The sequence below is a fragment of the Molossus molossus genome, unplaced genomic scaffold (assembly GCF_014108415.1).
Source record: "Molossus molossus isolate mMolMol1 unplaced genomic scaffold, mMolMol1.p scaffold_m16_p_31, whole genome shotgun sequence".
In the NCBI taxonomy this organism is placed as follows: Eukaryota; Metazoa; Chordata; class Mammalia; order Chiroptera; family Molossidae; genus Molossus; species Molossus molossus.
Genome location: NW_023425368.1, coordinates 2,181,529 through 2,208,062, shown reverse-complemented (window position 1 = coordinate 2,208,062; position 26,534 = coordinate 2,181,529). Strand labels below are relative to the sequence as shown.

Sequence of the window (26,534 nt, the reverse complement as noted above, 5' to 3'; positions counted from 1 at the left end):
CTGAAGCCATAAAATTCCCAGAATAAAACACAGGCAGTAAACTCCTCAACAGTTAGCAATATTTGTCTGGGCACGTCTCCTGGGGCGAGGGAAACAAGACAAAACAAACAATGGGACTACCTCTAATAAAATGTTTTGCACAGGAAAAGAACCATCAACAGAACAAAAAGACAACCTACTGAATAGGGGAAGACATTTACCAGTGATACATCTTATACGGGGTTAATATCCAAAATTTATAAGAAACTCATATAATTTAACACCCAAAAAAATCTGATTTAAAAATGGGCAGAGGGCCTGGCCAGTGTAGCTCAGTGGTTGAGCATCAACCCATGCACCAAGAAGTTGCCAGTTTGATTCCCGGTCAGGGCATGTACCTCGGTTGCAGTTTGTCCCCCGCCCTGGTAGGGGTCACGTGGGTGGCAACCAGTCGATGTTTCTCTCTCTCCCCCTCCCGCTCTATCTGAAGATAAATGCAAACATGCCCTCGGGTGAGAATAAAAAAATAATAATAATAAAAGTAAAATCAATAAAGGAAAATTTATTTAAAAAATAAAAATAAAAGTGGGCAGAGGCCCTGAATAGACATGTCTCCCAAGAGGACAGACAGAAAATGGCCAATAGGTGCAAAGATGCTCAACGTCACGAATCATCAAGGAAATTAAAATTAAAACCACAAAGAGGTCCTGGATGGGTGGCTCAGTGGGTTGGAGCATCTTCCCCTGTACCAAAAGGTTCGATTCCTGGTTAGATCCCTGGTTGGGATGCGTACAAGAGACAACTGATTGATCTCTCGCTCTCTCTCAAATCAATCAAAACATATTCTTGGGTGAGAACTTAAACAACAATGAGATAGTACCTCATCCGTGTCAGAATGGCTAGCATCAATGAATTCACAAACCACAAGTGTGGGTGAGGATGTGGAGAAGAGGGAACCCTCATGCACTGTTGATGGGAATGTAAGCTGGTTTAGCCACGGTGGAAAACAGGACGGAGGTTCCTCAAAAAATTTAAATTGGAACTGCCTTATAACTCAGTGTGGGTGTTTATCTGAAGAAATGTAAAACACTTATTTGAAAAGACATATATTGGACACCCCTTTGTTCATTGTAGTATTATTTACAACAGCCAGGATACGAAACCAACATAGTTGTTCTTCAATAGACAACTGGATAAAGATAGGGTAGACAGCCCGGCCGGTGTGGCTCAGTGGACTGGGCGTCCTCCATGGACGGAGAGGTCCCGGTTCGATTCCCGGTCGGGGCACACGCCTGGGTTGTGGGCCTGATCCCTGGTGAGGGGCGTGCAGGAGGCAGCCGATCAGTGTTTCTCTCTCACACCGATGTTTTAACTCTCTCTTCCCTCCTCTCTCTCTGAAAAAAAGAAAAATCAATAAGATGGGGTACATATATACAGTGGAATATTACTCAGCCATAAAAGGAATGTAATCTTACCATTCGTGAGAACATGTACGGACCTAGAGGGCATTATGCTAAGTGAGATAAGTCACAAAGACGGACGAATACTGTGTGATGTGTCTTATATGTGGGCCCTGAAGAACAAAGTAAACGGCCCTGGCCAGTTCGGCTCAGCGGTTGAGCGTCGGCCTGCGGACCAGAAGTCCCGGGTTCAGTTCCCGCTAGGGGCACGTACCACAAAAAAAAAAAGAGGCAGCTGGTGCTTTGGCCTCTTTCAAAAAACAAGAGAACAAAGTAAATGAACAAACCAAACAGGAGCAAATTCATAGACACAGAAAACAAAGCGATGGTTGCAGATGGGAAGCGGGTGCGGGGTGGGAAAGGTGAAGGGATTAAGACAGTTGCAAAACAGTCACGGGAGCCGGGTGGTGTGGCTCAGTGGCTGAGTGTCGCCCAGGCACCAAGAGGTCGCTGGTTCAATTCCCCGTCAGGGCACAAGCCCAGGTTGTGGGCCTGATCCCCAGTGGGGAGCGTGCAGGAGACGGCCAATCAATGTTCTCTGTCATTGATGTTTCTATCTCTCTCCCCCTCTCCCTTCCTCTCTCTCTCTCAATAAAGAAAAACAAACAAACAGAGTGGGGATGTAAAGCACAGCATGAGGAACACAGTAACATTGTAACAACTATAGATGGAGACATTGTAAGTTATATAAATGTCTAGTCCTTCTGTTGTGCACCTGAAACGAATACTATTGCATGTCAACTGTAACTGAAAATTAAAATTAAAAATTGTTTTAAAGATGAGAAAGGGAGCCCTGGCCAGTTTGGCTCAGCGGTTAGAGCGTCGGCCTGCGGTCCGGAGAGACCCGGGTTCAGTTCCCGCTAAGGGCACGTACTTCGGTTGCAGTTTGTCCCCGGCCCTGGTTGGTCGTGCGGGTGGCAGCCACTCGATGTGTCCCTTCACATCGATGTTTCTCTCTCTCTCTCCCTTCCTCTCTCTCCCTCCCACTCTATCTGTACAAAAAAAAAAAAGGAAAAATATCCTCTGGTGAGGATAAAAAAAAAAAAAAAAAAAAAAAAAGATGAGAAAGGGAAAATGTAAGCCGCAATCAGAGGAAGCATACACATCCGAAAAAATAATTCCTTTAGGAAGCGTTATAAAATGTCAGACGAAATCCCACGTATTCTGGGTTATGCATGCACCACAAAGTATTAATCCCTTTAAACGACAGCTTCGTGAGCACCCACTATGCGCCAGGCATTGCGGGCAAAGAAGTTAACAAAACAGACAAGAATCCCTGCCCTGCCCTGGCCGGTTTGGCTCAGCGGTTAGAGTGTCGGCCTGCGGTCCAGAGAGACCCAGGTTCGGTTCCCTCTAAGGGCACGTACCTCAGTTGCAGGTTGTCCTCGGCCCTGGTTGGGTTGTGCGGGTGGCAGCCACTCGATGTGTCCCTTTCACGTCGATGTTTCTCTCTCTCTCTTCCTGTCTCTCCCTCCCACTCTGTCTGAACAAAAAATGGAAAAATGTCCTCGGGTGAGGATAAAAAAAGGAACCTGCCCTTGCAGGACTTACAATCTAGCGGAGGTTGAGGAGGAACAAAAAATAAAGAAAATGTCAAGCATGTTGCCGGAGGGGGGGGGCAACTGTTGTGGAGAAAAAGAAAACCAGGAAAGAGATGGAGAGTTTGAGTGAGGCTGCTGCTGTGAACAGTGGTGGGAAAAGGCAAGTCTGAGAAGGTGGCATCCCAGCGAAGACTTGGAGGTTGGGGTGAGGGCTGCCGAGGAGGCGGGGGGGGGGCAGTCAGAAGTGACCTTGGAGGGAATTTCTAAAAATCAGTAACAAACCCCTTCCATCACCCCTTTTCCACATCACAGTGGAAGCCCTTGCTGGGCAACAAGACAGCAAAAGTAAATAAACAGTATATGGGTTGAGCCCTGGCCGGTTTGGCTCAGTGATTAGAGCATCGTCCCACGGACCAGAGAGAGCTGGGTTCAGTTCCCACTAAGGGCACGTACCTCGGCTGCATTTTGCCCCGGCCCAGGTTGGGGTTGTGTGGGTGGCAAGCAATCGATATGTCTCTCTCACATGGATGTTTCTCTCTCTCTCTCTCTCTCTCTCTCTCCCCCTCCCACTCTGTCTGAAGATACATATAAAAATATCCTCAGGTGAGGATTAAAAAATATATATATATATAAACAAAACCATATTTTAAAAGAATTAAAATAAAATAAAACAATACCATTTACATTAGCACCATAAAAATGAAACACTTAGGTATAAATCGAAAAAAATCTGAAAAAGTCTATATGAGGAAAATGATAAAAGTCTGATGAATGAAATAAAGAACTAAGTAAATAGATCTTTCATGTTCGTGGATAGGATGCGTCAACATTACCAAGGTGTCAGTTCTTCCCAGCTTGATCTACAGATTCACACAATCCCAACCAAATCCCAAACAAGTTTGCATGGAGACAAAGACCCAGAGTTGCCAGCTCAGGGTTGAAGGAGGGCAAAGCTGGAGCAATGTTGACCCGGACGTCAAGGCTGACACCCTGCAGGAGTCAGACAGGGTGGCATCAGCAAGCCAGCAGATGCACAGGTCGATAGGACACAACACAGAGCCCAGAAGCCCAGACGCAGAGTCACATAAATATGGTCAGCTGACCTCTAATGAGGAGCAAAGCAATTCGATGGAGCAGAGAGAGTTTCTTTTTAACAAATGGTGCCGGAACAACCTGACATCCCACACACAAAAAATGTCGTTGCCCGGCCGGTGTGGCTCAGTGGTTGAGCGTCGACCCTGCACCAAGAGGTCGCCAGTTCGATTCCCGGTCAGGGCACATGTCCAGGTTGTGGGCCTGATCCCCCGTGGGGGGCGTGCAGGAGGCAGCCAATTGATGTTCTCTCTCATCGACATTTCTCTCTCTCTCTAATATCAATAAAGAAAATGTTTTTTAATGTTTAATCTAGTCTCAGATCTTGCACCCTTTGACAGGGGGAAGGCACATCATAGGGACCGCACCACAGTTGTTTAATGATCACCCACCTTACTGACTGGAGACAAGAGGTTTTCTGACAGACCCTGGGAAACTGGAGCAGGTGCTGCAGAAAGCAGAGCAGGACTGTGGAACGAGACACCCCAGAGCCCGGGTGGGTCCCTGACTCGGAAAGGAAAACACATTCTGAGAACAGACCAAGGACAGGACGCACTTTGATGTGGTGGCCGCGCCTGGACCCTGACCCCTCCGGGAACGTGTCTCGGGAATGCGGACCATTCTCTAGTCCCAGGGACGGGCTGAGCTGTTTGTAACATCCCAGAAAATTAACCACCTCGTCATCGGACCTGAGGATCCTAGAAGGAGACACGCAGATCCCGCAGCCCAGCCTCTGCTCTCCGCGCCGCCCGCCCATCAGCCCTGTGTGATCAGCTGGACGGTGATGGGTGAGACCGCAGAGTGTCCAGGATGACTCGCTGCTCTCCCCACGCTGCCGGCATCATCGAATAAACGCTTCTGTGAGATCCAACCTCACCTCTGCTTAACTTGGCTCGAGTGGTGACCGGTGACCTTAGAGCCATTCAGTGTCCGGTGTCACCTTCACAGAAATGAACTCAAAATGGACCACAGACCTAGACGTAAAACACAAAACTGTAAAACTTCCAGGCGGTAGCATGGGAGGAAACCCAGATCACCTGGGAACGGCATGGTCCCTGAAAACACGTCAAAGGTGTGACCCGTGGGAAAGAAACTGATGGGCGGGACTTCATAAAACTGAAAACTGCAAAAGACGGACGAGAGAATGAGAGACCAGCCACCGATGGGAGAAAATATTTGCAAAAGACACATCTGATGCCCTGGCCGGTTTGGCTCAGCAGTTGGAGCATCAGCCTGCGGACTAGAGAGTCCCAGGTTCGGTTCCCGCTAGCGGCACCTACCAAAAAAAAATTATTAAAAAATAAATTAATAAAGACACATCTGATAATGGACCATTACCCCAAATACAAAAATAACACTTAAGAGTTAATGACTTGCCCTGGCCGGTTTGGCTCAGCAGTTAGAGCATCGGCCGCGGACCAGAGAGACCCGGGTTCCGTTCCCGCTAAGGGCACGTACCTCGGTTGCAGTTTGTCCCCGGCCCTGGTTGGGTTGTGTGGGTGGTAGCCACTCAACGTGTCCCTTTCACATCGATGTTTCTCTCTCTCCCTCCCACTCTATCTGTACAAAACATGGAAAAAATGTCCTCGGGTGAGGATAAAAAAAAAAGTTAACAATTTTAAGTAAGAAAACAAACAACCCCATTTAAAAATAGGCCAAAGACCTTACTAAAAATGATGTACACACAGCAAATAAACACATGAAAAGATGCTCCACAGCGCCTGTCATCCGGAACGTGCACATTGAAGCAAGGGACACCTCTCGGGACACCTCTGCGCACCCGCAGGACGCCCGACCCCAGAGCACCGCCACCCCCACTACCGGGAGGACGGGAGCAGAGGGCAGCTCCCCCTGCTGGCGGGGGTGCAGATGGAGCGGACAGAAGCTCTGTATGGCACTTAAGCGGATTCTTACAAAACCAAACACACTGACCATAAGATCCAGCAATTGTGCTCCTTGGTATTTACCCAAAGGAGCAGAAAATGTACGTCCACAAACAATGCACATAAATGTTTACAGCAGCTTAGTTCATAATGACCAGGCCCTGGAAGCAACCGAGATGTCCCAGGAGGCGAACAGATAAGTAAACCGTGGCCCATCCAGACCGTGGGCTACTCGGTGCTAAAGAGAAATGAGCCATCGGGTCGTGAAAAGACACGGAGGAAACGTAAATGCACGTCACCAAGTGAGGCAGCCAGGGGGAGCAGGCTCCGGAGGGTCTGACCCCAAAGCTCTGGGACAGGAAGAGTCGGGGGTGGGGGAGGGGAGGGGTGGGCAGGTGACACAGCGTTCTTAGTGCCGTGAAAACATTCTGTGCGATACCAGAATGGTGGTTACATTTGCCCAAACCTATGGAAGGCACAACACCATGACGGAGCCCTAATGTAAACTGTGGGCTCGTGTGAATCTGACGGATCAGTGTGGGTTCATCAACTGTAACAAACGTACCCCCCACTGGGGATGTTGGTCACAGGGCGGGCTGTGCAGTGCTGGGGAGCCGGGTGGGAGGGAACAGGGCAATCTCTGCACCTCCTCTTAATTTTGCCGTGAACCTAAACTGCTCTAAAAAAATTAAGTCTTTAAAATCAATGATAAAAACACAAAGAAGGGCCCAGCCGGTGTGGCTCAGTGAATGGAGCGTCGTCCATGGACTGAGAGGTCCTGGTTTGATTCCCGGTCAGGGCACATGCCTGGGTTGTGGGCTCGATCCCCAGTGGGGGGCGTGCAGGGGGCAGCCAATGGATGTTTCTCTCTCATCACTGTTTCTATCTCCCTCTCCCTTCCTCTCTCTCTAAAAAACCAATAGTGTTGGGAAAAATAGAAAAGAAAAAGAAAAACTTGCCCTGGCTGAGGTGGCTCACTGGTTAGAGCATCGGTCCTCATACCAAAAGGTCTTGGGTTCGATTCCTGGTCAAGGGCATGTACCTGGGCTATAGGCTCAATCCCCAGCCCCAGTCAGGGTGTATGCGGGTGGCAACCAATCGATGTGTCTCTCTCACATGGATGTTTCCCTCTCTCTCCACCTCTCTCCCTTCCATTCTAAAAAGCAATGGAAAAAATATCTTCGGGTGGAACGGGGTAGTCCCAGAGACGTGGAAGTGGGGTACAGACTGACAATCCCCAGAAGAGGAGGTGGGGGGGGAGATAAACCACAGAACTTATATGCATGAACAATGGACATGGACAACAAAGCTGGGGACAGGGTGGGGAGGGAGGGGGTAGGGGGAAATCAATGGGGGGGAAAGGAGAAACATCTGTAACAAAAAATACATTAATTAATTTAAAAAATATCCTCAGGTGAAGATTAACAAATAAAATAAAATGAGAAAAATAAAAACGTTACAGAAATAAAAGCCACTTCGGGAATTCCACAGATAAGAATCTCCACTGTTGCCCTGGCCAGTTTGGCTCAGCAGTTAGAGCGTCGGCCTGCGGTCCGGAGAGACCCGGGTTCGGTTCCCGCTAAGGGCACGTACTTCGGTTGCAGTTTGTCCCCAGCCCTGGTTGGTCGTGCGGGTGGCAGCCACGCGATGTGTCCCTTCACGTCGATGTTTCTCTCTCTCTCTCCCTTCCTCTCTCTCCCTCCCACTCTATCTGTACAAAAAATGGAAAAAAAATATCCTCGGGTGAGGATAAAAAAAAAAAAAGAATCTCCACTGTTGAAAACCCAGCCGGGACCAGAACACACGTTTGGGAAGAGGACACAGAACCAGAAGAACAGCTCGAAGTGGTCCGTGAGCACAGACAAGCTGGAAGACCAGAGAAGGAATGGGAGAGAAAAAAGTAGGTAAGTGATACAGCAGAAGAGAACGTCACCGAAACAAATACAGGCCACAGCGTAGGGTTTGAACACAGGGGTCCCTGGGCCCGAGGCAGGCCCTGTGGGTGGTGGCACCCGGATCAGGCCAGCTCTGATTTCTCCACCGAGCAGAGTTAGCAAAACATTTGCCAAGTCCTGAGGGAGAGAAAGTGCTAGTCCAGTTATACCCTGATGTCCACAAGCCCAAGGCAGCCGAGAGTTCCCCAGCCCTGGTGTCCAGGAGCTGACGGCCCCGCCCACGAGCAGGAGCTCTGGGGGCCGAGGTGCACAGAAAGGCTTCACTGGCTTCAAACAGGACTCAAGCTGAACCCCTGGGAGAACCCAAGAAGCACAAATCCGTTAGCTCCATGGAGGAGGTGGTCCCGACCCAGCTGGGGGACCCTGAAGGCCTCTACCCCACCGGCCAGCACTGGCCCCCAAGACCACTCCTGTCCTGCTGTTGTTCAGAATAAGAAATCTCTCTACACCCACCGGCTTGTACTACAACTTCTGGAAATTTATTTAGCTTCAAGGAGCCTCGGTTTCCTTCTCTGTAACAAGGAGGTGGTCATACTTCGCCCCCCTGGGGTGCGTTTGCGAATTAAGGACAGAGTGTGACAACTTTTTTTAGACCCTGCCCGGTCCGTGGTCAGCCCTCAGGAGATGGTGCCTGTGAATCCTTATCCCCGTTTCTCTCAGACTCTGAGGGAGGTGGGGTCAGCTTTCATGCCTCCAGAGACAGGGAACTCACTCCACTGCTGGGGAAGGGGAGGCAGCTGTTCAGTCTCCAAGCTCAATGCCCCCCTGGCCAGGCCACCCCTTCCCCAGCTCTCTGCTCCCTTTCATTCACTCTCCCCCGGGAGGCTGGTGCTCTTTTGAAACACAAATCTAATAGCCACTCCCATCCTGAAAAGCACCCAAGGATTCCCCTGGCTCCTCCCTCCGTCCCCATCCAGCCTTGGCTCCTGCCACCCTATTCCATTTTAGGTCCTCCCATGCCAAACTGGTTCCCTTCTGGGGCCTTTGCAAGGCTCCTCCCTGTGCCTGGAGAGTAGTCCAACTGCCCCCTCCACCCGCCGTCCTGACCGGCATCACTGCTGTGGCCACTGCTTGTTCATTGTCTGTGCTCCACTGGACCCCAGCAGGGAGCTCACACACCTGTCCCGGGAACGGCCTATGGGGGGGTCGACTGGGACCAGTATCCCTCAGGTACTTTGCCAAAGACTCAAGGTGGGAGATGAGGGCTCAGAGGATGCCAGGTCCCAGGTGTCCCACCCAGGGTCACTGAGGATTAGGGGCAGGGCCCAGGGGAGAAATCCAGGTGGGCTCCCTGAAGGAGGCGAGTTCTGGGCTGGCCTTGGAGGGAGCCCAGACCACCGGAGGATGGAAGGTTGGGAGCTGGTCTGACATAAAGTGCCCACACTCCCAGTGCTGTGCTTCTGGGGGCCTTGCTGGTGAGCTGCACCCCACACCCGGACCGGTGACTCACAGGGGCCTCGCTGACCGATTCCTCTCCTGCAGGCTGTGTGCCCACCCCCCACCCACAGCTACTTAACTCCGTGCGCCTGCGCGCTTCTGGATGTTGTTTTGAATATTATGTTGCTGTTAATATCTTTGAGGTTTTTCTCCCCATCATCTGCTCCTGCTAACCCCTCCAGACTCCCCACCACGGGAGGGGGTGCCCCTGTGTCCCTCCCCCAGCTCCAGATAACCAAAGCCCGTCCCAGGGCGTCCTCCTTCTACCTCCCCGCATCTGGCACCAGGACCTGAGGCCTTTCATCCCCACCCCCAGTTCTTTTCCCCACTTCTTCCAGAGACTTGTGACAGCCGCTGGGGGTTCCCTCTCCCACAGGTGCCCCAGCTCATCCACTCCGCCTGTCAGCTGAAGGGGTGTGAATGCTAACCTGTCCCCCTCGAACTTCCCCTGGGCAGAGTTCAGGATCTCTGCCTCCCCACCCCCAGCCGCCCGCCTCCCCAGTAAGGGAGTTGCCTACTCACCCTTCCAGGCCCTCAGATTCCAGGCTCACCCTGATGGCACACCAACGGCGCCTGGAGGGGTTCAATGCAGATCCCCGGTTCTGCCGCACAGTGGGCCCCACTGTTCGTTGCCTAAGCCATCCGGGTGAATCCACTTCCCTCTGCCACAGAAATGCCTCCTCCAGGAAGCCCGCCGTGAATCTTCTCGCACTGGATCTAGGGCGAGGAGGACTGAACAGAGCTGGTCCAGGGGTCAGAGGGTTCTAGCCTGGGGTCAAGAGCCATGGGGACACGTCCAGGCCATGCTGGCCCAGCAGCAATGAGAGAAAGTGAGGCCAGGACCCCAAGCTTTCCTGAGACACTGAGTCCAGAGTCCTCACGGAGGTTGGCTGCAGTGCTGGGCACCTGAGCCCTCCACCGAGGGGAGGGGAAGTCACAGCACTGGCCCTGGGGACCCTGCAGGCTGTTGATAACTGGGCCGCCCCACCCTGTGCCTCCTCTCCCTCCCATGGCTGCGACCCACACCAAAGTCTCCTGCACCCAAGGCCTCCCCCCAAGCCCACTAGCCCCCCCCCACAGCCTGTCCCCCAAGGGCTTAGAGAGACCCTGGGGGACCCCACCCGCGGCCTGCCCCTGAGGGCCCAGGGAGACCCTGGGGGACCCCACCACAGGGCGGGCCCGGCCCTGTTCAGGCGTGCGCCGCCGGGTGCGCTCGGTGCCGCACAAACTTGTCTCCCAGGATTTTTCCACACAAAACACGTCTCCCAGGAAAGCAACCGGTCTGATTAGCTGGGTGCTCGGGCGTTCCCACCCCGCCCTCCGGTGCCCCCACACTGTCCCACAGTGAGGAGAGCTCACGGGGCCCGATGGAGCCCAGGGCCCCTCAGTCCGCAGCGGCAGCCTCTAGGATGAGCCTCGGGCCTGGCGGTGTCCGGACCACCAGCAGGGTAGGTCTCCCATTACGCACCACCTCTAGCCACCCAGAGGCCCCACCCCAGCCTTCACCCCCACCTTTCCAGGGGCCCCCTAATCCCCCCACCCTCCATACTGCCCTCTGACCTCCCCAGCCTCCTCCTTCCCACATTGACCTCCTCCCTCAGCCCCCAGGCCACTGCCCCCCCCCCCCACCATTCCGTCTGGACCCAGGACTGACTGCAGATGAAGGCACATGTTTTGGGAGTGGGGGGTGCGACCATGGGAGAGTGGGCCTGGGGCCGGAAGAAGACTCTAGGGACAGAGAGGCTGTTAGAGTGGCCCCCCGGGGATGTGGCCAGGGGAACCCAGGAAGTATGGGAGGCCCCACCCAACTTTCGCCCCCATCCAGGGGCCTCTCTTGATCCAAGCCAGGCCTACTCGAGAGGGCTTGGAGACGCTGGTCCAGTCAGGCCAGGGGCTCAGGGAGACTCGCAGCCCCCCCAACTCCAACACTCTGAGTCCCCGCTCCGAGGGACTCCTCAATCCTGCACACCAGCTCCTGCCCACCAGCTGGGAGGAGGGCTCCTCTGAGTCACCCCCCTGGGGCACCCGCCTGCCCCATCCCAGCAGGATCCTGCAGAGCCTTGACTCACCAGTTGGAAATGGCTTCCCACCCCCACGGCCTGGGGGACAGGAGCCAGAGAGGGTGCCAGAGAGGGCCCTGCCAGCCTACAGCCTCTGCAGAGGGTGCAGGTTGGAGGTGACTTCCAGCGTCTAGGGTCAGAGATCTGGAGGGTCATTCTCTAGGGAGTAAGCTTCTGGGGTCTTGCAGGCACCAAGGAGGCTTCCATAGGACCCCTTCCACCCTATAGCCCCAACTTAAGCCCTTTATCCTCAACCCTGACCCTTAGCACGGACCCCTGACCCCTAATAATGACTCTTAATGCCAACCCCTGGAGCTCCCACCCCTCAGAGGGAGAACCCCTCCCCTTCGGACTGCTGGAGGTGGCGACCCTCGGACAATGGGCCCGGTTAGCCTCCCCCACCCCCCACCCCCCACCCCCGGGCCTAGTGAGGCCTTTACAGGTGGAGCCAAGGTGGGCCGACCCCTGCGGCCCCTGTGCCCCGGTCCTGGGATGGGCTGAAAGAGGGGCAGCCAGGACCTGGGCCGTGCAGGGCCTGTTCTTCCGCCCAAATTCCACCTTAAGCAGGTGGTGGCCCCTCCCTCCCACCTGGCCCAGGTGTCCCCGCCCCCAGCCGAGCTCAGGGCTGGGCGGGCGTCTGTCTCCAGGCGGCTCTGGGTGAGGCCGTCAGGGAGGGGACCTCAGGGACAGGGCGGCTCAGGAGGAGACGTGAAGACAGTTCATGCTGGAGGCGGCCGCAGCGCCCAGGCCCGGTGGACCCAGCCCGAGTGCCCGCCGCCATGCAGGACAGTAACTTCCTGCTGTCGGCCTTGCAGCCGGAGGCCGGCGTGTGCTCCCTGGCGCTGCCCTCAGACCTGCAGTTGGACCGCCGGGGCACCGAGGGGCCAGAGGCTGAGCGCCTGCGCGCTGCCCGGGTTCAGGAGCAGGTCCGCGCCCGCCTCCTGCAGCTGGGCCAGCAGCCGAGGCACAACGGGACGGCTGAGCCCGACGGGGTCATCGGGACAGCCCGAGGTAGGTGGATGCCAGCAGGGTGGGCACCGGGCGGTGGGGACAGCGGCGGCAGGCAGAGGTGGCCCAGGTGGGTGTGGTGGTGCCAGGGCCAGAGGCCTCCATGAGGCCAGCTCCAGGGTTCAGCTCCCTGACTCACTAAGGCCTGCACTGAGTCACCCGTCCCGCCCCAGCAGGCGTGGGAGAAGCCATGGGTGGGGCCTCCCACCGCCCCACAGGGACTCAGGGGTCCTCCTGGTGGAGCCTGGCTGGGCCCACCTGCCCCCTCAGCTTGGAGCCCCCCGTAGGGGACGGCAGGAAGGTCAGCACATGGCAGGCCAGCCAGGCCCATATAAGGGGACAGACACGGAACATGCAAATGTCTCGTCCGTGTTACAGGCTCACACATGGTCCCAGAGACACAGACACACACGTCAGTCCCAGGGAGACGCAGACTCCAGCCCCCTCCCCACCCCCATGCCCCGTGGGAGTGAGTGAGCCGGCAGAAGCGTGGGGCGTAGGGCGGGTCTGGAGATCCTGGATGAGAGCCACCGGCCTGCTGGTCTGACCAGGGTCCCCTGCGGAATTGACGGGGAGGCCCCACTGGAGTGACCCAGATACTCTCTGTGAGAACAGAGGGTGGGGGGCCTCAGTGCCCGGCAGACTGCCCTGTGCAGGAATCCTGGCTCCATTGATGTGTGCATGCATGTGCACACATGTGTGTGCATACTGTGTGTACACATCCCGTGTGAATGTGTGTATGCATATGTGCGTGCATCCCATGTGAATGTTTGCATGCATGTGGATACGTCCTGTGTGTGTGTACACATATGTGTGTACATCCTGAGGGAATGTGTGTACGTGTACATGTGTATATCTGTGTGATATGTATACATACATGCATGTATACTCTGTGCGAATGTGTGTACAAATATGTGTGCATCTTGTGTGAATACGTGCACATGTGTGTACATTGTGAATGTGTGCCCATGCATGTGTGTGCATCCTGTGTGCATATGTGTATATGTGTGTACATGCCATGTCAGTGTGTGTTTGCACGCATGTGTGTGCATCCTCTGAGAAGGTGTGTGCGTGTGCATGCGTGAATGTTAATGCCATTTCCTCCCTCACCAAGCCACAGCAACTGGGACCAAGGTTAGACAGTAAGATGAACCTCCCCAGATGTCAGGGGCAGAGATCCAGGTCCACAGTGGTTCACACGAAGGTCGGCAGCATAGAGGCTCCCAGGGCAGCCGGGTTCCTGGGTCCTGCCCCTTGGGCCAGCCTCATCCTCACCGGTGGCCTAGTGGGCGCCCAGGGGTCACAGGGTGGAGGATGGAGCAGGGCGGGGTTAATTACCACCCTGACTGCCCTGCCAATTAGGGGCAGGAGGATGATAATTCAGGGTGGGGGTAAGGTCCCAGGGCTGAGCCTCGCTAGCGTCAAAGGGTTAATAGTCCTGCCTAGAAGCCTCATTAACCTGGGCGGGTCTGAGACAGTCTAGAGGGGACAAGGCCTCTACCCTTTACCCCGCCCTGAATCCTCTGGGGAGGTGGGACTCTTCTCCCCGCAGGTGTGGCCCCCACAGGCCCCCCCAAAGCAGGCCCTCCCTGTCCAAAGACCCCGACCCTAGCATCACCCAGGCGCCCCCCCCTCTCCAGTCTGTCCAACCACACCCCACCCATCTGCCCCGCTGTCTGCTCACCATCCGCCCAGCACTCTCTCCTCCCGGCTACCTATCCCGTCACCCTCCAGTCTGTCTGTCCATCCATCCACCCATCTTCACATCCATCTGTCTCCCATCTCTCCACCCTCCACCCACCCGCCGGTCTGTCCACTCACCACGGAGTCGGGCTGGCGCCAGGGCCTCCGTTTGTGCGTGTGGCGGGATGGCGTGGGTGTGCTCTGCCAGGTGGGACGGGGGCCTGCCCCTCAGGACATGCTGGGCCAGGGAGACTTGTCAGTGAGCAAGCCTCACTCCTGTGTGACCACAGCACAGGACGGGCTCACAGGAGGTCAGCGTGACTTCCTGGAGGCGGAGGCCAGGCACTGTGCCCTGGAGAGCTGACGCGGGCACCTCTGGCTCACTCCCCAAGGGGCTGGGAGGTCATCGGGGTGGGCATGTGTGTCCCCCAGCACAGCTGGAGGAGGGGGATCTGTGGGAGGCGGACCACCAGGGCTGATGTCACAGGAGACAAGTGAGTCGATGGCAGGGACCAGGGCCAAGGCACCCCCACCCCCGCCCTGAGTCCTGGGGTCCAGGAGGGGAAGTAGGTAGGTGGCCAGTGCTTGGCCATCCAGCCTGACCGAGCTACCGCTGCCCCTGTCCACAGGCACGTCTCGGGGCCAGTACCACACCCTGCAGGCTGGCTTCAGCTCTCGCTCCCAGGGCCTGAGTGGGGACAGCACCTCGGTAAGCGACACCCACTCCAGCCTGGAGAGTCTGGGCTCTGTGGTCACGGGGGAGGCTGTGGTCTCCAGGGTCAGGGAGAGCCCCGGCCCCCACTCACTGCCCTCCTCATCCTGCCCACAGACCTTTCGGCCTATCGCCAAGCCTGCCTATAGCCCGGCCGCCTGGTCCTCCCGCTCGGCTGTGGACCTGAGCTGCAGTCGGAGGCTGAGCTCTGCCCACAACGGGAGCAGCGCCTTTGGGGCTGCAGGGTATGGAGCAGCCCAGCCCCCCGCACCCATGCCCGCCCGGCCCATGTCCTTCCACGAGCGAGGAGGCGGGGGTGGCCGGGCGGACTATGACACCTTGTCCCTGCGCTCGCTGAGGCTGGGGGCTGCGGGCCTGGACGACCACTGCAGTGTGGTGTCGGAGCAGCTGGAGCCTGCGGCCAGCTCCGCCTACAGGGCCTTTGCCTGTGAGCGCCAGGCCAGCTCCAGTTCTGGCCGGGCAGGGGGCCTGGACTGGCCCGAGGCCCCCGAGGGGCCACCCAGCCGGACGATCCGTGCCCCCGCCATGCGGACCCTGCAGAGGTTCCAGAGCAGCCACCGCAGCCGTGTGGGGGCTGGGGCCATGCCGGGGGGCATCCTGGAGCCTGTGGCCCGAGCGCCCTCTGTGCGAAGCCTCAGCCTCAGCCTGGGCGAGGCTGGCCACCTGCCAGATGTGCGAGGGCTGGACAGCTACAGCGGTCACCGCACTCTGCAGAGACTCAGCAGCGGGTGAGCTTGGCCTGGCGGGAGGCGGCTGCTGCCACGGCCCCACCTGTCCCCAGGCTCGGCCTGACCCCGACCCCTGTCTCTGCAGCTTTGATGACATTGACTTGCCATCAGCAGTCAAGTACCTCATGGCCTCAGACCCCAACCTGCAGGTCCTGGGAGCAGCCTATATCCAGCACAGGTGCTACAGCGACGCAGCAGCCAAAAAGCAGGTGAGCGCCCTGTGAACACCCCTGCGGACCACCTCTGGTCCCTGAACATCTCTCCCTGACCCCCCAGCTGACTGCACAGGCTTCATTGCCAGAGCCTCCTCAGCAGAGGAGGAGCAGGAGGGAGTGATCTGCACGTCTGCACACACCTGCACACACCTGCACACACCTGCACATGCCTGCTCGTGCCTATACACACCTGCACACACTTGCAGTGTGCACACACCTGTGCACACTCGCGCACATCTGCACACACTTCAGCGTGCACACACTTGTAGCATGCACACACCTGCACATGCCTGCACACACTTGCAGGGTGCACACGCCTGCATACACCTGCACACACGTGCTAACCCCGCATGCCTGTGCCCGCAGGCCCGCAGCCTTCAGGCGGTGCCTCGGCTGGTGAAGCTCTTCAACCACGCCAACCAGGAGGTGCAGCGCCACGCCACCGGCGCCATGCGCAACCTCATCTATGACAACGCAGACAACAAGCTGGCCCTGGTGGAGGAGAACGGCATCTTCGAGCTGCTGCGGACGCTGCGGGAGCAGGATGACGAGCTTCGCAAGAACGTCACAGGTGCGCCCCCGCCCCAGTCCCCTGCTTCACTCCGTCCTGTCTGTGGTCCCTTTTCTTTCTCTCCGTGCTCGCCCTTCCTGGCCCGTCTCTCTCCTTGGTCCCCGTGACTGTCTTGTGGCAGAGTCCCCAGGGTCCACGGCCACCCCGCGACCCTGCAGGTCACACTCCAGCTGTCCCCAGCAGGGCTCGTGGGGGAGGCTCACAATGCCCGGTGGAGCCCTGGGAGAGGTCAGACGCTTCCTCCACCATCCCCGGAAGAGCCAGAGGGGCTGCAGCGCTGTCCCTGACCAAGGCCTTGGCCGCCCCTGCCCCAGGGATCCTGTGGAACTTGTCCTCCAGCGACCACCTGAAGGACCGCCTGGCCCGAGACACGCTGGAGCAGCTCACAGACCTGGTGCTGAGCCCCCTCTCGGGGGCCGGGGGACCACCCCTCATCCAGCAAAACGCCTCCGAGGCTGAGATCTTCTACAACGCAACAGGCTTCCTCAGGTGCACGGGCGAGGCGGTGGGCTGGGGCCTGAGTGGCAGGGCAGAGACGGCCCGGGAGTGCGATTGGAAGCGGTCAGGCGAAGCAAGGCGGCCGACACGAGGGGGCAGGCCACCAGGGGTGGTGTCAGCAGACTGGGGGCTGCAGGCCCAGGTCCCATTCAGTCAGGGACTAGATCCGACACCCGTAACCTCCGGGTCTCCGAGGAGTGGCTGGGACGGTCACGCAGCGGGACCAGGGCCAGCAGGATCCGAAGGGACCGGGGCAGGAGGTGCCGAGGAGCAGTGAGGATGGTGGCCCTTGGGTTCGGGCCCCTGTGGGGGTCTCTGATCTGCTTCCATCCACAGGAACCTCAGCTCGGCCTCCCAGGCCACGCGCCAGAAAATGCGTGAGTGCCACGGGCTGGTGGATGCCCTGGTCACCTACATCAACCACGCTCTGGACGTGGGCAAGTGCGAGGACAAGGTGAGGGTGGCCGGTGGCGAGGGGCGGCCGGTGCGGAGGGGCTGGGGGCCCAGCCTGTTCTGACTGCAGTCTGCCCCCCCCGAAGAGCGTGGAGAACGCCGTGTGTGTGCTGAGGAACTTGTCCTACCGGCTGTATGACGAGATGCCGCCATCCGCCCTGCAGCGTCTCGAGGGCCGGGGCCGCAGGGACGTGGCTGGGGCACCTCCCGGTGAGGTAGTGGGCTGCTTCACGCCGCAGAGCCGGCGGCTTCGAGAGGTGGGCCTGGGCCTGGGGAGCAGGGGGCCGGCGCACCCCGGGGGACCCGGCGGACCCGGCGGACCCGGCTGACCCTGTGCTCTCCACCCAGCTGCCCCTCACCGCCGATGCACTCACCTTTGCCGAGGTGTCTAAGGACCCGAAGGGCCTCGAGTGGCTGTGGAGCCCCCAGATTGTGGGCCTGTACAACCGCCTCCTGCAGCGCTGTGAGCTCAACCGGCACACGACGGAGGCGGCCGCAGGGGCCCTGCAGAACATCACCGCGGGCGACCGCAGGGTGAGGGACCACAGAGCAAGTGCCCTGGGCTGATGGGACCCACACCCTCCACGTGCAGGGGACAGTAGGGGCACACGAGGGTGGGCGTTGACCATCTGTTGAGAGAGGGACAGTGGGACCAACGCAAACACATGCAGGGGCCAGGACAGCAGAGGGAGAGAGGAAAGAAGGCAGGACGTGACCTCTGAGGGGCAGCAGGAGCAGGAAGTCAGCGTCCCAGATGGGACAAGCCTCAGGGTCATGAGACTTCAGGTCCTGCGCTGGGTCTGCGGGGAGGTGCCCGGGAGGGGGCCCTGACCGGAGTCACGCTTGGTGAGGTCCTGGCTGGGGTGCAGAGCCAGAGAGAAGCCAGCCCTGCCTCAGTTTCCCCACAGGTAGACTGTGAGGATGTAAAGGGTCCTGGCGCCGTCACCGGCACTCACCAGCCCCCCTCCAACCTGCAGTGGGCGGGCGTGCTCAGCCGCCTGGCCCTGGAGCAGGAGCGCATCCTGAACGCGCTGCTGGACCGTGTGCGCACGGCCGACCACCACCAGCTGCGCTCGCTGACCGGCCTCATCCGAAACCTGTCGAGGAATGCCAGGAACAAGGACGAGATGTGTAAGTCCGCGTCCCGCACTGGGCTCTGCCCTCGCCTGCCCAGCGGGCTCCCCCCGGGCTCTGGTCGTTATCGCTTCCCAGCCCGGCTGGCTTCTGGCAAGCTGGTGGACAGACAGGCACGCCAGTCCCCCGGGGGCCAGGAGCAAGGCTGACGCTGACCTCATGGCCTCCCGCAGCCACCAAGGTGGTGAGTCATCTGATCGAGAAGCTGCCAGGCAGCGTGGGTGAGAAGTCTCCCCCGGCCGACGTGCTGGTCAACATCATCGCTGTGCTCAACAACCTGGTGGTGGCCAGCCCCATCGCCGCCCGAGACCTGCTGTACTTTGACGGGCTCCGCAAGCTGGTTTTCATCAAGAAGAAGCGAGACAGGTGAGGGCCGTTCCCGCCCACCCTGCCTTCTGGCGGTGCCTGTCCCTGCTGACCCCTGCCCTCGCCCCCAGCCCCGACAGTGAGAAGTCCTCCCGGGCAGCCTCCAGCCTCCTGGCCAATCTGTGGCAGTACAACAAGCTCCACCGAGACTTCCGGGCGGTAGGTCCTGGCCCCCCCGAAGCCGGCAGGGCACGGGGAGGGGCCTGGAGACCAGGGTGGGGCAGGAGGCCCAGGGAGCAGGGTCTACCCCAGCACCCCGGGGAGGGCGGGGCGGAATGCAGGGTGGCCGGCACCCTCTCACTCACACCCTTTTCCCCCCTGCAGAAGGGTTATCGAAAGGAGGACTTCCTGGGCCCCTAGAGGAGGCCTTCCCAGAGGAGGATGCGACTCGGCCCAGCCTCCGAGAGGGGCTCAGCTTCATGCTGCTTTCGGGCAGCCTGGACGAGAAGGCTGGTGGCCCAGGGGCCGCTCGCTGGAGCCCCACGTGCAACTTGGAAAGGCCTGGGCCACCAAAGAGAGGGCTTGGGGTGGGGGGCTTGCAGCTGGGGACTTGGCTTCCGCAGGGCAGGGGTGGGGCAGGGCTTGAGGCTGCTCTGCTGCATGGGGTGCTGACCAGGTCACACTGGCAGAGGTGGGGCTAGCCATGGCCAGCAGTGCCTCAGGACAGCCAGTGCTGAAAATAAAGGTGGTCATGAAGACAACGGCCGCAGTCCTGTGTGCTTCTTTGGCGGCCTGACCCCTGGGGACTCCAGTGTGCCCGAGTACAACCATGCTGCCCCGAGCTCACACACGGGCCTCTCCTGGTCAGCAGGGAGAGCTGGCCAAGCGTGAAGGGGGCGGGGTGGACGGCAGAGGCCTCAGGGCTGCCGGAGGCACAGCTGCAGCAGAGCTGCGGACTTCATGTGCAGAGGAGCGACCGCTCCTGACTTTGGTGCTGTCCTGCTCATGCGGCAAAGGCACCCGACACCTCTTTGCCCTGCCCCCTGGGCCCGGGGGTGTCCTGACGGGGGACTCGCAAGCTGTCCATCTGAAGTCTGGGCTCCTGTAGGTTCTGGGCCTCCTTCCCCATCTCACCGGGCCAGGCCACTTGGTTGTGAAGTTCCCACTAATAGTTTTACACCAGCCCTGGCTGGTTTGGCTCAGTGGTTAGAGTGTCGGCCTGTGGTCCGGGGAGACCCGGGTTCGGTTCCCGCTAAGGGCACGTACCTCAGTTGCAGTTTGTCCCCGACCCTGATTGGTCGTGCGGGTGGCAGCCACTCGATGTGTCCCTTTCACATCGATGTTTCTCTCTCTCTCTCTCTCTCTCTTCCTCTCTCTCCCTCCCACTCTATCTGTACAAAAAATGGAAAAATGTCCTCAGGTGAAGATTAAAAAAAAAAAAAATAGTTTTACAACAAAGGGCGTCTGCGAAGCTCCAAACCTGACATCTCTAAGGGCCCAGACTCCAGGCTGTCTGGGTCAGAGGGGCGCTGGGGACAACCACAGCCGCAGGGGGGCCCGAGGGGCTACGGCGGGAGAGGTGCCTGAGCTGGCTCAGGACGGAGGAGGAAGAGACGGAGGGCTGGAGTGGACAGCCAGAGCTGGTGACTAAGAGGCTGTGGGGATGAAAAGAGTGGGGGGTCGGGGGCCTTGGGGAGCCTGAGATGGAAGTGCGGGAGCCTGGCCCTGGACAATGTGCATCCCTTTCTGACCCAGGAGAGGACAGGGTGAGGCCCAGGCAGGGTCCAACAAGACTTTATTTTCTGGCACGAGAGCTGCAGCCGCCCCAGGGTCCCAGGGTCCAGGTTCCACCCCCAGGTGTCCCCGCCATCCTGCGGCTCCATCGGAAGTGAGAGCGGCTACATGTCCTCCTCGGACACCAGGCAGTAGAAGTCTGTGCGGGCGCTGTAGTTGCGGGAGCCAAGGTCGGAGACATCCACCTCGCTGCTCGGGCCTTCTCCCAGTGAGACCCCACTTGCCTGCGGTGGAGCTGGTGGCTCCCCAAAGACGGGTCCTCGAACACCTGGGGAGGGGGCACCACCAGGCCTGAAGCTGGGCTCACTCCCTGCTCCCCCTCCTGAGAGGTGACATTTGAGGTTCTCAAGGTTCTGGGCAGGTCGTAGGCCCAGTGCCTCCGGGGAAGAAGCCATGAGGTGAAGGGGTCCAGGGGGAGGGGGTCAAGCCCTTCCACAGACAGCAGGGAGGACTCCCAGGACCTGGGCCCCTTTCTGGACTCCTCCGCCCAGTGCAGCCCCATTCACCCCAGGCCATTTCCCAGGTCAGGGGTGGGGCTGGGTGCACATACCCAGGTCCCCCTCAGGGTCTGGGTCCAGCTCCGGGTCCTGGGTCCGACCCTCCCGGACATGGCCTCCCACAATCAGCATCGGGTCCTTGTCATCCTGCAGCCGCGTCTGGGGGTCTCCCTCCATCGCTCGGTAGTGCACCTTCCGGGGCAGCGCCAACTGCAGTTCTTTCCAAAAATCGGAGGAAGGCGTCTGGGGGCCAAGGGGGGACACGTATTGTGTGTGAACACGTGGGGGTGCAAACACTGGGAGGGTCCGCCACCGGGCCGCAAACAGTACACCCAGCGGCGCATTCACTGGCTCCTGGAACCTCGAAGGGGGCTCCTCCGGGCAGCAGCCACGGAACCCCAGCCCAGCCCGGGGCCCACGCCACCCTCCGCACCACGGAGCCGGGTCTCCAGCGCAGCAGGGTCACCAGGTGGCGGTGCTGGTGCAGCAGGTGCAGCGCCGGGTGCGTGGGGTTGCGCCGCTGGCCCTCGAAGGTGATGAAGATGGGCCGGCGCGTGAGCTCCAGCAGCCGGCACAGGCCCTCCCTGCGGGGGCGGGAGGCGGGATTGTCAGCCGGCGGCGCTGGGCCACCCCGCCCCCAACCCAGCGTGAGACCCACCGGAAACTGTGGCTGCACCAGGCCCGCCCCAGGAAAGCATCTGACAGCACCACGATGAGCCGGCGGCAGCGGCTCAGATCCACCAGGAGGTCGGCGGAGGGCTCTGCAGGAAACGGGCAGGCTGGGACCCAAGCCCTGGGAGGGGCGGGCCTGGGTCCAGAAGGGGCGAGACCTGGGGCACTTGGGCGGCCAGAGGGGCAGGAGCAGAGCGGCGCCTACGCACCTGCCCGCGGCAGGAGGTCCCTGTCGTCCAAGAAGAGCTTGTAGCCCCGACACCGCTCCAGCTGCGGCTTCAGGATGAAGTTCACGAACTTCCGATCCTCGGGGCTGTCGCTGTAGCAGACGTAGGCGTCGTAGAGCTTCCCGTCTGCGGACCGCGGCTGGTCAGATCGCCGCCTCTGGCTTGGTCCTGGGGGTCCCCTAAGCTCCCCAGAGCGCACAGGGCCCAGGCGCTCCCGCAGGTGCAGACTCCGCCCACGACCCCTCCCAGTACAGGATTCCTAGTGGCGCCCTCCAACCAGGATACAGGCCTCCGGCCCCCTCTCTGCAGACCCAGGCCCTTATGCGCCCCTGGGCGGCATGGAGTCCCTCTTTCCTGGAATGTGCTCACTGGAGCCTTCCGGGGCTGATGCGTCCTTGTCCCCCACCTCCAGAGCCACCCCCACTCGCCAGGGGCACCCCCTACCCAGAGCTGGGCCTAGGGAGGCCCTGTGGCTGACCCCGTGGGGCCATCCACCCACGCACCGTTCATCTCCACCTCCCCATACTTGTCTTGGTACCAGAGCTGCAGACTGAGTCGGCACTTCAGGTAGAGCAGGGCGGCCAGAAGCAGGACCAGCAGGACCAGCAGTGAGGCCAGCACTCCCGCCAAGTGGCCTGCTGGGCCTGGGGACAGAGCTGCACCCTGAGCCGCTGCACCCTCCCCCAGCACCCTCCAGACCCCCAGGCCTCCCCCCATCCTGCATCCCTGTGCACCCCTCACCCGCTCTCCAGAGAGTGAAGGAGGAGGAGCTGACATTCTGGACAGAGCAGGTGAAGTCCCCGTAGTCAGCGCTGGTCAGGTTGATTCCCAGGACACTGGACACGAGCACCTCTGACAAGTTCGCCTTGACCCTGGGGGAGACCAGGCCCCAACCTCTCACCTGGGGCGAGAGCAGCAGTGGACACCCCAGAGCCCCACCTGCTGGGATTCTGAGAGGATGCAGATTTGGGGTTCCTGAGCAGCCCTTGGACCATATGCTCAGAGAAGGGGCAGAACCTGGAGAGGTTTGAATTTGTTTAGTGACTGTCACCCTAATTCTGGGCCTGGGCCCTGGAAGTCCTCTGACCCCAGGCGGGGCCCAACGGCCCGTGTCTCATTCAGGCCTTAGGATGCTGCTGGCACCCACGGCCCTGGGCAGTGTAGAGTTTCTACAGGGGCCATCTGTTCCTCCCGTTACTGACCCTCAGTCTGTGTCCACAGGGGCACTCTGCCCATGTCATGTCTGGGAAGTCACTCCCAGCCATGTCCAGATGGCTGTAGACCAGGGTATAGGTCGGAGAGGCCACTGGTCACGGGTACACCCAGGGTCGTCTCTTACCAGGAGTCCTCATGAAGGTCATAATGGCTCCCATTGTCCAGCAGCAGCCCATCTTTTAGCCACTGGACTGAGGGCAGGGGACAGTGGGGTGCAGAGACCACCCAGGCTGTGCAGTTCAGAGTGACCACACTGCCCAACGCAGGCCTCAGAACCTGGTTTCCTGAAGGGGAGAGGAAGTCAGGGGGCCCGTCGCAGACACCTGCAGGAAAAGGATCCAGCGGGTCAGCGTGTGCAGGACACCAGGCTCCCTCTGTGCACAGATGGTCTGTGGGCCAGGAAGAAAGGACGGCCAGTGGCATGTGCTGCTCGGTGGCCACACTGTATCCGTCCATGAGTCCCATGGAGGACAGGGCCCAGCACCTGGCTGCTTATCGGCCCAGGACACGAGCCCCAGGTGAAGGGCCAGGCACTGCCCCCTAGAGGGGGAGCTGCAGTGGGTGTGGACACCAGTGGTTTGGGGGACTCTGGTGCTGGGTGTGCCAGCACCTTCCACCTGGTGTGGGAGCCACGGTTCCAGAACCCTCTGCTGACCACGTGCGAGCCCTCCCACCTCCCCGAGGCCTGAACTTTCTCATCTTAAAGTCAGGCTGATGAACACCAGCAGGAGTCAGAGAAGACAGCCAGCATGTAGAGGGTGCAGCCCCCCAGCAGCGCCCACCCCCACAAGCCTGGAGGAGGGTCAGCAGAGCCCAGGCTAAAAGGCAGCCTGGAGCACGAGAGGCGCTGGACGGAACAGGGGGGCCCACACCCGGCCCTCTGTGACCTGTCTACCTGCCATGGTCTGACCAGGGCCTCCTCGGGTAAGCTGGGCACAGTGCCACCCCTGGCTCCACAGGCTCCGTGGCCAAGCAGACTGGACCCCCAGGGCTGGGCAGGGCGCACTCTCTGTCCACGGTAGGTCAGCAGGGCACCAGGATGGGTCAGAGGGCAAGTCAAAGAAGAACAGGATGAGTTAACATGTAACTGGCCACAAATAGCACTGTGCCCTGGATGCCAGAGGAGCATCCAGACAAGAACAGAGTGACTCTGAGGCCCTTACACGGGGCCTTCAAGTGACCGTGATGGCCCAGGGTTGAGCAGTGGGCCTGCACGAGCTCAGGAGGTGGCCTCTCCTGCACCGCCTCCTCCTGCACACACATTTCCTGCACACCTACCCTTCCACACCCCTCTGCTGCACACACCTTTCCCACACACCCTTTCACACCCCTCTCAACACACACCTGCACTCAGCTCTCCTGCACATCTTCCCTTCACGCCCCTCCCCCATGGTCTCTGTGTGGCACACCCACCCCCTGCACACACAGCCCCTCCCCACGTGCACCTGCACTTAGCTCCCACCTTGATCCGTGTGCACACGTCCACACTCCCCACCCCTCCAACACTCTGTGGTCCACACAGCGGGTACACACTTGGAACAGCTCCTGCAGGGGCTCGGCCACAAGCACCTGCACACCCACCACACAGTGAACCGCACACCCCCCCTGGTGCACACATAGCCTCCTGGTGTCCCTCCCTCTCAGGGGCGCACACGCCACAGGCACTGCAGGCCTCCCCTCAGCCAGGCCTGACTCGGGGGACAGGCGAGGACAGGCCTCGGGCCTCAGAGGCTGAGGATTCAGGCTCACGAGGCAGCAGCCCGCGGTGGGAGGGCACGAAGTCACCTGGTTCTGGCTCTTTCCTCCTGTGGGGACGTTGGTCACAGAGGTCATTGCCCTGTGCTTGGGAGCACACTCTGCTCAGCTGGGCCCCTGGCCCAGCCCGAAACACCACAGCTGCCCTGGACCCATCACCAAGCAGGGTGAGGACCTGGCTTTTGTTTGTGTGTTTCAATCAGAACTTTTTGTAGCTTCCTGGCCTTGCAGTCACATCCTCTCTTAAACCTAAACCCCACCCAGCACCCACCCCCTCCGGCAGGCGGACAGTTGGTTGGCCCGCCGGCCCCGCCTGCCTGCTCTTCCTGTAACTCTGAGTCAAGGGCTCCTTCCTCTGGGCCCGCCCCAGCCCACCAGGCCGGCATTTCCGAGGCCAGGCCTGAGGTGTAGGGGGAGGCTGGAGTCCAGGCAATGTGAGGGGGTCCCGGCAAGGAGACCCCTCAGTCAGGACTGTCCTACACACACACACAGGCCCAGCTGGGCAGTATGCCTGCTTCCTGGGGAGACCCCACAGGATGCCACACCAGGGAAGTGGGGGAATCTCCATGCCCAGCCCCCCAGGTGAGCAGCCCCATGAGTCTCTAACCTCTGACCTGCAAGGTGGGATGGGTCCTATGGAAACTTCCGCCAATAATGGGGCCTTGAGCAGGGCTCTTTAGTCCCAGCCCTCTCCACCTCCCAGGTGTAGCCCCCGAACAGTGAGCTGTGGCTCCATGTGGACCTTGGCCTCGGGCTGGCATAGGGCACAGTGCCCGTTTTTTCCAGGAAAGGGAGTAAGCAGGGGCCTTGGCAGAGGCTCCTGGGTCTCCATTTGTCACCACCAACTCTGCCCCAAGACTGACCTGCGACTCAGGGCCTAGCAGCAGGTGGCTGGTACTGATGTCCATAGAAACACGCCCCTGTCCATGCACTCACCCCCACAGGGCACCTGTGGGGCATCTTCAGTGTAGCATCAGCTTTCCACTACCCTTCATCTGACTTGTCCCAGCCCGGCCCACCCCACTGTGGCCCTCAAGAACCTGGGGTGAGGGTCCCACACAACCCAGTCGGCCTGCTGGAGGTACTAGCTGGTGCTAGCTCTCAGTGGCCTGCAGGCTGAGGAGGCAGCCCAGCCCGCGCAGTCACCGCTCTAGCCAGAGACCTGCCCAGGAGCACAGGCAGGAAGCAGAGCTGAGCTCTCCCCGTGTCCCCCAGCAGCTCGCTGCCTCGCAAAGGTCCTGCCAGGCTGCCCACTGATCTGTGTGCCCATCTGTGCCACCAGCTCCCAGCTGCGCGCAAACGCCCCTCCCTCTGCCCACGTCCACCCTCACCCTCCCCTGCCTCGCCGGTCCACCCTCGCAGGGAAGCCGAGAAACCCACTTGGCCTCAGGCACTGTCACGAACAGCCCTTCCGACTCCAAGCCCGCCCCCGGCACCGCCCAGCACCTTCGGCCCCACACCCGCGGTTCATACAAAGCCGGGCCCCTCCGCCCTCCAGCCCGCGCGATTGGGCAGCTGTCCCGGCCTCGGTGACCGCCTGGCCCCCGCCCGCTGCCAGCTTTGCTGCTCAGCACCCCATAGCCTCCCCCTCGTTTGGGGCGCGCAGCCCCTCTGCGCCTCACGCGTGCTGCACCCCGG

General features: G+C 59.7%; 2 protein-coding genes across 4 annotated transcripts; one reads left to right on the top strand and one right to left on the bottom strand.

Annotated features, from left to right (window-relative positions):
* Nucleotides 1-12,087: 12,087 nt before the first annotated feature.
* Nucleotides 12,088-19,231, top strand: PKP3 (plakophilin 3). The gene is made up of 13 exons (XM_036281103.1): nt 12,088-12,418; nt 14,728-14,807; nt 14,928-15,559; nt 15,645-15,768; nt 16,141-16,345; nt 16,660-16,834; nt 17,180-17,297; nt 17,383-17,553; nt 17,645-17,830; nt 18,274-18,427; nt 18,604-18,796; nt 18,868-18,955; nt 19,121-19,231. The coding sequence occupies exons 1-13, from the start codon at nt 12,187-12,189 to the stop codon at nt 19,154-19,156; spliced, it is 2,394 nt and encodes a 797-aa protein (XP_036136996.1). The 5' UTR covers nt 12,088-12,186; the 3' UTR covers nt 19,157-19,231.
* Nucleotides 19,232-20,523: 1,292 nt separating this feature from the next.
* Nucleotides 20,524-26,094, bottom strand: SIGIRR (single Ig and TIR domain containing). 3 transcript variants are annotated; one of them, XM_036281177.1, is made up of 10 exons: nt 24,927-25,112; nt 24,037-24,150; nt 23,266-23,464; nt 22,668-22,798; nt 22,430-22,570; nt 21,909-22,052; nt 21,686-21,788; nt 21,461-21,611; nt 21,081-21,270; nt 20,524-20,798 (listed from the first exon to the last, which is right to left on the bottom strand). In XM_036281177.1, the coding sequence occupies exons 2-10, from the start codon at nt 24,041-24,043 to the stop codon at nt 20,635-20,637; spliced, it is 1,230 nt and encodes a 409-aa protein (XP_036137070.1). In that variant the 5' UTR covers nt 24,044-24,150; nt 24,927-25,112; the 3' UTR covers nt 20,524-20,634. The 3 variants fall into 3 exon arrangements, with proteins under 3 accessions (XP_036137070.1, XP_036137069.1, XP_036137068.1); XM_036281176.1 differs by lacking the exon at nt 24,927-25,112 and adding an exon at nt 25,760-26,094 and having other exon boundaries at nt 23,266-24,150; XM_036281175.1 differs by having other exon boundaries at nt 23,266-24,150.
* Nucleotides 26,095-26,534: the final 440 nt, after the last annotated feature.

Bases quoted from the DNA above. Each gene is read 5' to 3' on its own strand.
- SIGIRR (XM_036281176.1), bottom strand. From the start codon at position 23,606: ATGGGACTCATGGACGGATACAGTGTGGCCACCGAGCAGCACATGCCA. The intron at 22,571-22,667 runs GTGAGGGGTGCA...CTCTGTCCCCAG, and splicing joins CTTCACTCTCTGGAGAGCGG to GCCCAGCAGGCCACTTGGCG. The intron at 22,053-22,429 runs GTGCGTGGGTGG...CGCGGTCCGCAG, and splicing joins TGGGGAGGTGGAGATGAACG to ACGGGAAGCTCTACGACGCC.
- PKP3 (XM_036281103.1), top strand. From the start codon at position 12,187: ATGCAGGACAGTAACTTCCTGCTGTCGGCCTTGCAGCCGGAGGCCGGC. The intron at 15,560-15,644 runs GTGAGCTTGGCC...CTGTCTCTGCAG, and splicing joins CTGCAGAGACTCAGCAGCGG to CTTTGATGACATTGACTTGC. The intron at 17,554-17,644 runs GTGGGCCTGGGC...CTCTCCACCCAG, and splicing joins AGAGCCGGCGGCTTCGAGAG to CTGCCCCTCACCGCCGATGC.